Raw genomic sequence first — 13,238 nt, forward strand, 5'->3', positions numbered from 1 at the left:
CCAAGTATCAATACCCTGTGTATCAAATTTCGAGTATGTAGACTGAAAATTGACAGAGTTATTGCGTAGGGAAATGTACACACACAGACAGATACACAGACAGTTTACTTTTATAGATAGACAGATTGATTGTATGAGATAATATAATTCATGGAAAAATCGCTTACTTAGGCGACAAGAATTCAACATCAACAACTAATTTATGGACGATCCTTTCTGAGACGAAACAAATTCTTTTATTCAAATTAAGTCTCTTCACCAGCATAGAGATAAAACACTGAATAGAAAATTTTAACGTATGATCAAAACAGAAGGGAGGATAGTTAACATTTATACAACAAATCATGAAATCTTTCTCTTTTTTATAGTCTTTTTTCCCTGTGACGTCATTTCACATGCATTTACATATGCACATCCACGCTATGTTACAAATGGAGACAGACACACAGACATAGTGAGTTTTATATGTTAGATATATATTTGCATGTACATGAAAAATACAAGGTTCCTCCAATAAATTTCCATACATTTTTGGTACAGACATTTAAAATTGTCATAGACTCTTGAAAATTCAGTACGTTATTGCTATACACCTTATGAGATGACTGACCGATTTTTGTTCAAATGAACAGTTACAGCAGGAATTGGAATACACCCTACTAAAGTTTGATTCTCACAGCTGGTGAATTTAAAAAATGCAAGCTGAACGTGAGGACACTTAAGAAGAACGATATGCAATAAAATTGTTTTAAACTTGAAAAAAAAAAAAAATGCCACAGAAACATGGAATGCTTTAGACTGCTTTTGGACCATCTTGCGTGAATCGAGCATCAGTTTTTGAATGGCATAAAAGATTCAAGGAAGGCAGGGAGCTTATGAGAAATAATGAGAGGTGTGGAAGGAGTAAAAAAGTCAGAGTTTATTGGCCAAATAAAGAATTTCATGGATAAGGACCGTCGTGTCTATAGAGACCACAAGTACACAGTTTGATGTCAGTGTGGGAACTGTACACATTTGTGAGGAACTGGAGATGTGGAAGATTTGTGCAAATGCATCAGTCCATGACTGCACCCTCGTCACAGACTATTTGACCAAGATGGACATCAAAACAGTTCCTCATCCTCTCTATAGTTCAGACCTTGCTCCCTGTGACTTGATTATTCCTTAAGCTCAAGCCAAACTTTAGAGGCTATCATTATGAGACAATTGAGGAGGTGAAAAAGGCTGTGACGAGGGTCATTGACACGCTCACTTCCATGGGGCCGATGCAACAGGTGGATTGCAACTGGAGGAGATTACTTCGAAGGAGACTAGAGTTTCATATGTGTACTATCAATAAACGTGCGTATATGAAAAAAGTTTGGTAAATGATTGAAGGCACCTTATGATATACCTGTTATTATTGTCCATTAATTTTTCTTCTACACGAATTAATTTGAAAGAGTTTTTTGTATCCATGAAAAGTCTTCCATCGACATAATTAACTTTTTGCAACGGAAATTTTTTGGTTTATTTTTTATTAATCAAGAGTTTTGCTTTATTCTTAAAGTAATTAATATAGATGAGGGTGGGTAGGTAAAAATATAGAAAAAAAAAACTTCGCTTTTTGTAATGACTTTCTTAGAATTTACAGAGGATTGAAAACAGGAAATCTCTCAATAGATTAACTTTTCATCTAGCACTATGACGTCACATTTGAAATTGTACATGTACTAGATTTTTTTTTACTTGGAAGGTCACCATTTATGAAGGCCCAAAGGTCACTCAAGGATAAGGGTTAAGTGTTAAGTAGATGGCGATGTAACAAGATCAGTCACGGTGAAACTTGGATAGGGCTAGATTACTTAAATGGACGATTCAATAGGAATCTACAGGGTGGAACGATAAATGGCCGCCATAGAAAAGACATGATTCCATTTCCGTTTAAAAAAAAACGGTTTTCTTTTTTTGTTGCAGACCATTTACTAGCTGACAAGTTGTGTACCAATCCCAAGAGCAATAGGAGCCTTTTATCATGTCTGAAAGTGACATTTCACCGGGCTAGATTTGAGATGCATTACTGTGCGACTCATGCTTCCTATCGATTGAAGTTATGATAACAGTACCATTGCCAGCACTCCCAAAATGATAATCTAAACGGTTCAATGCTTGAGGGAGTGCCCAAGGTGATGAAAACAAAGTTTCCAGCTACGGTTATGGTCTTTGGTGTGGTTTCAAGTGAGGGCCATATCATGTCACTTCACATCTTCAAAGTCGGCTTGAAAATCAACACCAAAGTGTACCTGAGTGTGCTGAAGATTGTGGTGATCCCCTGGTGCAATCAAGTGGTCGCTGGCAGAACTGAGAGTGACAACAGGACTCAGCACCGACCCACGTCCAAAGAGACCCAAGCTTGGCTTCAAAAGGAGTGCTACGACTTTGTACCCTTCTCTCACTGGCCTCCTCCCCCCGACCTGAACCTGCTAGACTGCTTCATTTGGTCATACGTCGAGAACATCACCAACATGACCTCCCACAATACCAAAGCTAACCTGATCGCCACCATCTGCCGAGCTCCTGCCTGCGCTTGTGGAAAAGGCATGCTCCCAGTTCCTAACCCATATCAAGGCGGTCATTGAGGTTGAAGGCGGCTGCATTAAATAGATGTCAGCTCTACAACATAATCAAGTTACCTGAATTGATTTTCTTCAATAAAAGTTTTAAAATAAAGCTGAAGTGTTGTTTTCTTTAGGGCAACAATTTTAGTGTTCTCATCTGTATTCATATTAGACTATAAGATGGCCATGCTATAGTTAGCCAGGAAGCAGACAGATGGTATTATATTCCACAGGCAGACAGCTCTAGTGGAGAAATTCTGCTCATGGAATTTTCGTTTAGTCTTGGGCACAGATAGGGGATGAGGGAAGTTATTGACAGTTGTTTCAGCTAGGCGAATATTTGTTGTGAATGTCCTACATGGAGGAGAGACTATAGATTGGAGCTCAGACGAAAACCTATCATAAAAGTATCGATAGAGACAGGCTCACAATGAGAAAGAGTGATTAGGGAGGCGAAAAGATCATCGCTTATAAAAGTTCAAAGACGATTCTGCATTCTGCACCCTGATAAGGCAAGACAGGGTCCCTTTTGGGGTTCCATTCCATATGTGACAACAGTACTCCATCTTAGGCTGTATTTGACTTTTGTAAGAGAAAACCTTAAAAATATAATTCTTGTACCTGGCACAATCAAATGTAGGCGAATTCTGAAATGCTGTCGTGTATTCTGGCTCAATATTTGCATGAACATTATATCATATGATATTATATAAGGTTATTTAATATGAAAATAATAATTTAAAAATGTGGTTTATCTTAACTGTATATCCCTATTTCTACTATTATATAAAAGTAACTTTGTCTGTTTGTGTGTGAGTTTGTTCCTATGGACTCGGAAATGGTTGGGTCGAATTTTTGGAAATTTCACACGAATATACTTGATGTGTCTGGGAGTGTTCTTCTATAGATTTTGTATCGAATGCAAGATAAGTACACAAAAATCGAAAAAGAATACAATTTTGACCCAACTTAACACTTTTGTACAACCTAACTTCACAAGAATAAAAGGCTAAAAATAATGCTAAGAATTCACAAAAGGAAAGGACAGAAGTCTGAATGTGGTGACTATAGAGGGATTACGTTGCTTGAAGCTGTGGGTAAGATGTTGACAAAAATTCTGTTGAACTGACTGCTTAAGCACAATTCCTGAAAACCAGTTTGATTTCAAAAATGGCCGAGGGATTGTTTTACATGATTTTCTTTACTTCACAGTTTCTGGAAAAATGCAAGGAGCAACAGGTATCATTGTAGCAAGTTTTTGTTGATCTGTCCAAAACTTTCGACACCATCAAGTGTGATGCAATCTGGATTATTCTAGGCAAACTTGGATGTCCTGTCAGTTTCATAAGCATGTTGAAAGAGTTGCATTAGACCATGAAGGACCGTGTGGACATTAATTGTATATTGTGTGAACCAATATCAGTAGATCATGGATCAAGTAAGATGACACACCAGCACCTTTGCAACAATGCTTGTTTATGCTTTTAAAGACAGTGATGTTGGGGTGTCTTTGCGTTTTCGAGCTTCTGGGAGGCTGTTCACTCTTCAACGTCTAATGCAATTTAAAAAACCTTCAACTTGCAAGTTGTTGTATGCAAATGACACAGATCTCATTGCACACACAGAGGAGGAGGAGGATATACAGTGGCAATGGATAAATTCTAAAATGCGCAAGAAAGCCCACAAACAGTTTACTGAAAACATGTCAACAAAGCCCATAGATTACTGGAACAATGTCCTATGGTCTGATAAGACAAAATTTAATTTGTTTGGTTCTGATGGCATGTGTGGCAGCGATCAGGTGAGGAGTACAAAGATAAGTGTGTCATGCCTACACTCAAGCATGGTGGTGGGAATGTCATGGTCTGGGGCTGCATGAGTACTGCAGGTATTGGAGAGTTACATTTCGGTTGGGGAAAACATGAACTGCACCATGTACTGTCAAATACTGTAACAGAGCACGATCACCTCTCTCCAGAAACTGGGTCGCAGAGCAGTGTTCCAGCATGACAATGACCCAAAACACTCATCCAAGACAACTTTTGTTTTACTGAAAGAGGCTGAGGTTAAAGGTGATGGACTGGCCCAGCATGTCTCCAGACTTGAACCCAATAGAACATCTTTGGGGCATCCTCAAGCAGAAGGTGGAAGTGCACAAAGTTTCAAATATCCGCCATCTCTGCGACGTCGTAATTGAAGAGTGGAAGAGCATTCCAGTGGCTACGTGAAGCTCTGGTAAACTCCATGCCCAGAAGAGTGGAGGCAGTTTTGGATAATGATGGCGGCCACACAAAATATTGAGAGTTGACATGTTGTATGTTAATATTGACAACATTAGAGGTGTACTCACTTTTGTTGCCAAGGATTTAGCTTTTAATGGCTATATTTTGAGTTATTTTGAGGGGAAAATAAATTAACTCTGTTATATATGCTGCAGACAGACTACTTTTCATTGTGTCAAAAAATCATTTTTTAAGTGTTGTCCCATGAAAATATATACTTAAATATTTGAAGAAATGTGATGGGTGTACTCACTTTTGTGATAAACTGTATATATATATATATATATATATATATATATATATATATATATATATATATATATTTGTAGTCATCGACATACAGTCCTGTTTCATTGTATCACAACTCATCAGTGCCGCTAGACTAGCACGTCTCCCAAGCCGAAGAATGTAACCTAGAACCATTGCATTGACAGTCAGCAGTTCTACTGATTGACCCACGGGAGCAGCACCCGTAAATTATCTCGCCAAATGTCTATTTTAAACAGATATTTGTCCAACACTTTTACAGTGCTCTAACCGCTTGTTTATAAACAAACAGTGACCGTTGCAGTATATATATATATATATATATATATATATATATATATATATATACACACACAGGGTGACCCCCCCCCAAAGAAAACGGGCTCCAACTCTAATTAGGCCCCATTTCTTAGTGTTTTGTCCGAATGAAATGAAAGTTTGGTCATAATTAGTTTATTATATTCAAAACATCACACCAAAACACTAGGGTCTTTGGCCTTTTTTCTCCGTTCTACGCCATATGTTCTAGATATACTTTCTATGTTTTTTATTTTTTGGCGGTCACTCTGTGTATATATATATATATATATATATATATATATATATATATATATATTATTTTTACCAACAGACACTAGTGTTTCAGACTTATGCAATCTTCAGTGGAGGAAATGATAATTATTGCTTATGCGATCTTCAGTGTAACCTTTTTTTTTATTTCACCTTTTATTTGTTTCAAACTTATATTATAAAGAATGTTTTTCCGGATTTTTTCATATGAAACTGTTGCCACAAAAAATTGTTTGAAGATAAATAAAATAATATTTAAAGAAAAAAAATAGAAGATGTTTTTCTGGACAGCAAGAAAAAGCAGCAGTTCACACACTTATTTTTGAGTTTTGTTGTTTCTTGTTACAATTTCCTATGCGCCGATTGAACGAACCTTAATATCTATCACGATTCTCGTTAGATCAGCGAAGTTAAGCATCGTTGAGTCTGGTCAATAATAAAATGGGTGACCACCTGGAAATACCAGCCACTGTTTGTAGGAGGACGTCGACAGCCCTTGCAAGAACTGCGAACGATTTCTATTAAATTATTCCATCCAATAATTTTTATTTTATTTATTTATATGACGTCATATAAAAACTCACATTCAATGTTTGATACTAAGTTTGGATTGCGAAATGTAAGCCGTTTAACTTGTTTTTGTTGTGAATTTAATTCATTAATGAAGCCTTAAAAATATGTAAATCCGATATGTAAATGAAACTGATATCTTTATCATCATTAAGTTTCAAGTATCCTCTTTTAAAAGTTGCGGTCTATACACATAATAACAATAAACCAAGGATGGAATACTGCTGCCATATCTGGGCAGGAGCTGCTAAAAACAGCCTATCCTGCCTAGACAGAGTACAAAATAGACTTCGTGGCTTAGTGGGGGATACCCTTTTTTTCTATCCTGCAACCTCTCTCCCACAGAAGAGATGTTGCGAGCCTATCCTTGTTTTATCGTTATTTCCATGGCAGGTGCTCGTCTGAACTCCAATCTCTGCCCCCCCCCTCGCCAATCTTTCACGAAAAATACCCGTCTAGCTGAATCCAATGTGAAAAATTTCCCCCACTCTTTATCTGTGCCTAAATCAAAACGTTGATTCCATGAACAAAGCTTCTTTCTTAGAATTGCACGCCTGTGGAACTCTGTTCCGTCTGCCTGCTTCCCACCTGACTACAGCTTGGATGTGTTCAAGTTCAACGTTAACAAATTCCTAATGAACCGCCCCTTAAGTAAACACTTCATCAAATCTCCACACTAACGTAATGTACTTGCAATAGCCCTTATCCCTGAGTGGCTTCCGGGCATTGATAAGTGGTGACCACTGTGTAAAAAAAAAAAGAAAGAAAAAAAACACTCAAAACAAAATAGTAAACGTTAAAGATCGCGGCCAGAGCAGAATGTATAGACATTAAAAATTGTTTTGTGTTGCTTTTGTCAAATATTAATCAATGAGAAAGCCTTTTAAGTTAAAATCTATTTAATATTGCGCATGTTAGCGTGATAAAAAACACGCTTGAGATGTGTCAATATTATCTGAATAAGCGAAATTAAAGCTACCGAATTTGATCTGATGTCGCGTGATTTCGCTTATTCGCATATTGTTTACACATTTCAAGCGTGTTTTTTTCAAGTTAACACGCGGAATACTAAGTAGATTTTAACTCGAAATGGTTCCTCATTTATTAACATTTAACAAAACTAACTACATAAAACCATTTGAAATGGCTACAGAGACTTTTTTTCCTCCTGTTCTGCTCTGGCCGCGATCTTTAATGTTTATCAAATAAATTGCACAACTCTCTAATCCCAATCATCTTACACACAAAGTCTTTGGTCAAAGAGAAAAAAATATGCGTCATGTGCCAAATAATTTGGAGTTGATATTTTATTTATACGAACATTATTTGGGTACACATTTGCAAAACGTGTTTCGATCATATATGTAGGAAGCTATATCTTACCAAGTGTAACGTTTATTCTTTTTCATTTTGTGAATAAAAATGAATACGTGCACGCACACACACACACACACATACATACATACATACATACATACATATATGCGTGTGTATTTCTAACGACTTAAACGGTTTTCAAATAATACTTAAAAATAAAGAATACATGCAATCGTATCCAAGTCGTTTACTGCTGTTTCCAGACGATGTTTATTTTTCAGTTAAATAATATAGGACAAAATATTTTTAAGTAACATCTTTCTTCAAAACGGGACTTCTGAACTGAAGCATCTTCATTTGTATACACACACACACACACACACACACACACACACACACACACACACACACACACACACACACACACACACACACACAAAGAATAATAAGATAAAAGGTATGTTCACCCCCCCCTAAAAGTCTACAAAAATGTTAAATACCTCGGTAAAATATGAAATATATACATCAAAGCATTTAATATTCAGATTTGACAATAAATGCTGCCTATGCGGTCTACTTTCGATCCCGACCTGATGCCTTTGCTTGTCTAGCCTCAGTGAAGTCCTGTGATACAGCGAAATTGTCTATATGTGAATGACTATATATATATATATATATATATATATATATATATATATCATTCAAACACTACCGTGTTTGAATATCTGGTTAAGTGGCAGTTTTATTCATTTAGAACTGCTTTAAAGCTTCACTGCTCACTCATTTTTCGACCAAATTTCAAACAATTATTACAGTTTATAGATCACCTTCTCAGTTATATTGTGAAAAAAAATGTTCAATTTTCGTTTAGTAAAGCAAAAGTTATGATGAATTTCCTGGTGTTCAAATTCATAAAAATATGTAAGGAGGTGAGCGACGCTTTTTATGATTGGTTTCCATAGCAACCACGTTGCTTCAGCGACTACTGTTACTACTAATTCACTGTTGTCGTGGAAAGAGAAGTAATAAGTAAAACAGAGAGAATAAAAGCATGAAAGGGAGATAATTGGGGTGATTTTATTGAAAGCAGACGAGTAGCATACATTGTTATTACATATGTGTTTATGGGGGCCAAAAAATAAGACTGAAATTAAACAAAGAACAAGTGAATTTATTGGAAGCCTGGAAAAATCATGAATTACAATAGAAAAATGCGAGCATGAACAGAAATATGGTTAAGCTTAAACATGGAAAAGTAAAGGACAAGATATTTTGGTAAAAAATATAATGCATTTATAACTTAAAATATTGCAGCATTAAGAACTTTTTTTTTTAATTCAGTTTATAACATTATATAATCAATTCTTAATGCTGCAATATTTTAAGTTATCAATTTATTATATTTTTTACAAGAATATCTGGTCCTTTTCTTTTCCAGTTTTAACAACTAGTCCTTTACTTTTCCATGTTTAAGCTTAACCATATTATTTTCATACTCGCATTTTTCTATTGTAATATATATATATATATATATATATATATATATATATATATATATATATATTAATAATGGGACGTTTCAAATATTTTTCTTGATTCCGATACAATTGCCAATTCCAATTCTTTTCATACCTTTAAAAATTTAACAATAGAGTTGTTATTTTTCCCGATTACCGTTAAAACACATGTTAAATGTGCATATATTTTCTCAAATGTAAAAACAAACTACTGAGGGGGGGTAATCTATAGATTTTAGTTTTATTGGTAGTTTAAAATCAATAAATATTGATTATTTATTACAGCAGTGGAAGGTTTTGTTTTAAACAAAATCAAATAAAAAAAGATTAGAGAAATCGTTTTTTGGCATCGGAAAATAGACACAAATTTTTTGGATTCCGATACTCCCCCAAATTCTGATTGTTCTGATTACCGATTCCGATTAATCGTCACAACATTAATATATATATATATATATATATATATATATATATATACTAGCATTTCAGCCCGGCGTTGCCCGGGTGTTTGGAGGTGTATGTTGAGCAAACAAAAAAAAAGACGGTCAATTTTTTTAATTATGACCCCTTAACATTTATTGTTTTAGACGCAAATCAAATTATTAAGTTAGATCCATGTCCAAGGAACCTATATCTAAAATTTCAAGTGTTTAGATCCAAAATTGTCGGAGGAGTTTGGTAGAGTTCTCGAAGGTCAATTCGTTGAACATTGACCGCTTAACAGCCAAATTTCTGGCCGAAAACCGATCACAAAGATTTTCCCAAATCTCAGTACCCTGTATATCAAATTTCGAGCATGTAAACTTAAAATTGACAGAGTTATTGCATAGGGAAATGTAGACACACAGACACGTTCACTTATATATATATATCTCCTGCACCCACCTTTATAACCCCCCCCTAAAAAAAAACCCCTATAAATACAGCAAGCCTCAAAAGGAAAAAAAAATGAAAACGATAACAACAACAATCGCTTCTGATGATAATCGGACGCACCGATAAAAAGCGCTTGAGTAGAATATGGCTGAACAACAACTTTTGGGCGCCATTTTATACAACTAGCCAGCTGAAATAAAAAAGACCACTCGGCAAATGAAAAAGATATCCAGAAAAATTGGAAAAAGAATAACTCTGCCGTGTTCAATCAGATGTGCTTGAATAATGACTTTCTGCCAAAATATACAAATATATATATATATATATATATATATATATATATATATATATATATATATATATATAACAATGAGAATAAATAGAGCCCGATGCTCTTGCAAACAAGAGGCCAATGCTGTTTTTTTCTCAATAAAACATACCGAAACTGTGTAAAAAGTGCGTCTTACCTAAGACCCCGATGGCCAAGCCTCCGAGGGCAACGCCCATGGCTTTACCTCGCTCTGCGTCATCTGGATATTTGTCTGCTAGCATTCCCATGCCTAAAATCAGAAAGAAAAACATCAACGTAAACAAAATATATATCTATAAAAATGTGTGTGTGTGTGTGTGTGTCTGAGGACACTTCTCAACCTATAAACTCAACGAACTTTTCTGCTTGAAATTTGGTATATAGGATATTCAGACATGTGGAAAACTTTTAATCCGTTTTCATTCAGAAGAAAGGACTGCTAAGGGGTCAAAACTGATACGTGTGAGTCTTCATATTTTTATCTTTTTTTTTAACTGTTTCACGAATGCACATGCATGAATGATTCACATTACAGATTACTTATGTTAAAAATAAGTAGGTTTGAAAACACTTTTTAAAGACTGTGTCACGCTGGTCTAATGGATATCGTACTTGACTCACTGTCTTTAGGTTTTGGTTTTGATCTCAGCTCAAGTATTTTTTCCTTTTTTTTTTACTTACAAGAAGTGAACGGTTTAGAAAAAGAAAACTTAATACTCGCATGCACATGTCTCAGTTTCTGTATGGATTAAACTATAATATTTATGTGTATTTTACGACCGGGAAACGCCGGGTGGCCTGCTAGTAAATAATAAAATATTGGCAATTTGAAACATTTGTTATTTATTTATTATTATTCTCATATTTATCTCCATCCTTCTTACGCTTACATTTTATTTTCATCTATTTGTTTTTATTTTAATCTTCATTTTAACAATCTATTGCATTCCTAATGTACCATAAGCTAGATGTCACATTTCCCTATATTTTTAATTCAGCTGCTTTCTGCTCTCCTGAAGAGAAGTATTAGGTTTCGAAATGCCTAGGCATAAAAGAGAATTTATAGTTTCTCCTACCAATGATATTTGTTCCTCATTGAATCGACAAATAAATCAATATATATCCATATTAACTTTATGTTGTCTGTCTGTCTGTCTCTCGCTCTCTCTCTATATATACTAGAGGATGCACTTGGCGTTACTTGTTATGAAACATAACCTTAAATTCCTTAAAATAAAGTAAAATAAAAAAGCAGAAAGAAACTGAGACATATGCATTATATATTGTGTTTGTATTTTCTAAACAGTTCACCTCTTGTAAGTAAAAAAACAATAATTGAGCTGAGATCGAAACCAAAACCTAAAGACAGTGAGTCAAGTACGATAACAATTATGCCAGCTTGACACAATCTTTAAAAACATTTTTCAAACTTACTTATTCTTAATATACTGTGAACAATTCACACATGCGTAGTCGTGAAACAGTTGACAAACAGATAAAAATCCGATGGCTTCCAAGTAACAATTTTTTTAATTTTGATCTATTAGCAACATTTTTTTCCGGATGAAAACTGATTAAATATTTTCCACATGTCTGAACACCCTATGTACCAAATTTCAAGTAGATCAAATATTTGTTGAGTATATAGGCTGAGAAGTGTCCTCGCACACATTTTCACTTTTACATATATATATATATATATATACACACACATATATATGGATATATATACATATATATATACATACACGTATATACATATATATATGCATATATATATACATATACACACATATATACATATATATACATATATATATACATACATATATATACATATATGCATATACATACATATATATACATATACATATATGCATATACATATACATACATATATATATATACATATATGCATATACATACACATATATACATATATATATATACACACATATATACACACACATATATATATACATATATACACACACACACAACCATATATATATATATACACACATATATACATATATATACACATATATACATATATATACATATATACATATATATATGTATACACATATATATATATACATATATATACATATATACATGTATACACATATATATATACATATATATACATATATACATATATATACATACATATATATGTATACACATATATATTGATATATATACATATATACGGATATATATATACACACACATATATATGAGTATATATACATATATACACATATATATGGGTATATATACATATATACACATATATATGGGTATATATACATATATACACATATACATACACAGATATACATATATAAATACATATATACATACACACACACACACACACATATATATATACACATATGAATATACACACACACATATACATATATATATATATATATATATATGGGAAAACATGGGAAAATGTTGGGATCCTTCTACCGCTCCAGAAGATATCTCACTACTGATGCAATTCTCTATCTGTATAAAAGCCAAGTACGTCCAAGGATGGAGTACTGCTGCCACATCTGGGCTGGAACTGCTAAAAACAGCCTATCCTGCCTTGACAGAATACAAAATAGACTTCGTGGCTTAGTGGGGGGATGCCCTTTTCTCTTCCCTGCAACCTCTCTCCCACAGAAAAGATGTTGCGAGCCTGTCTTTGTTTTATCGTTATTTCCATGGCAAGTACTCGTCTGAGCTCCAATCTCTGGTCCTCCCTCGCCAATCTTTCACGATAAACACCCGTCTAGCTGAAACCACTGTCAATAATTTCCCCCACTCTTTATCTGTGCCTAAATCAAAACGTAGATTCCATGAACAAAGCTTTTTTCTTAGAAGTGCACGCTTGTGGATCTCTGTTCCATTTGCCTGTTTCCCACCTGACTAC

At 34.4% G+C, this 13,238-nt stretch overlaps 1 protein-coding gene across 3 annotated transcripts in view; it reads right to left on the reverse strand.

Moving 5' to 3' along the window:
• LOC145242127 (synaptic vesicular amine transporter-like) overlaps positions 1-13,238 on the reverse strand; it is an 802,797-nt gene that overhangs the window by 232,899 nt on the left and 556,660 nt on the right. For all 3 annotated transcript variants that reach the window (XM_080105051.1, XM_080105049.1, XM_080105050.1), the window contains exon 8: positions 10,464-10,556. In XM_080105051.1, the coding sequence (XP_079961177.1) occupies positions 10,464-10,556 (93 nt within the window). The remainder of the gene's footprint in view (positions 1-10,463; positions 10,557-13,238) is intronic.

This window comes from Euprymna scolopes, chromosome 21, assembly GCF_053919585.1.
Source record: "Euprymna scolopes isolate OS-2025 chromosome 21, ASM5391958v1, whole genome shotgun sequence".
Classification (NCBI taxonomy): domain Eukaryota; kingdom Metazoa; phylum Mollusca; class Cephalopoda; order Sepiida; family Sepiolidae; genus Euprymna; species Euprymna scolopes.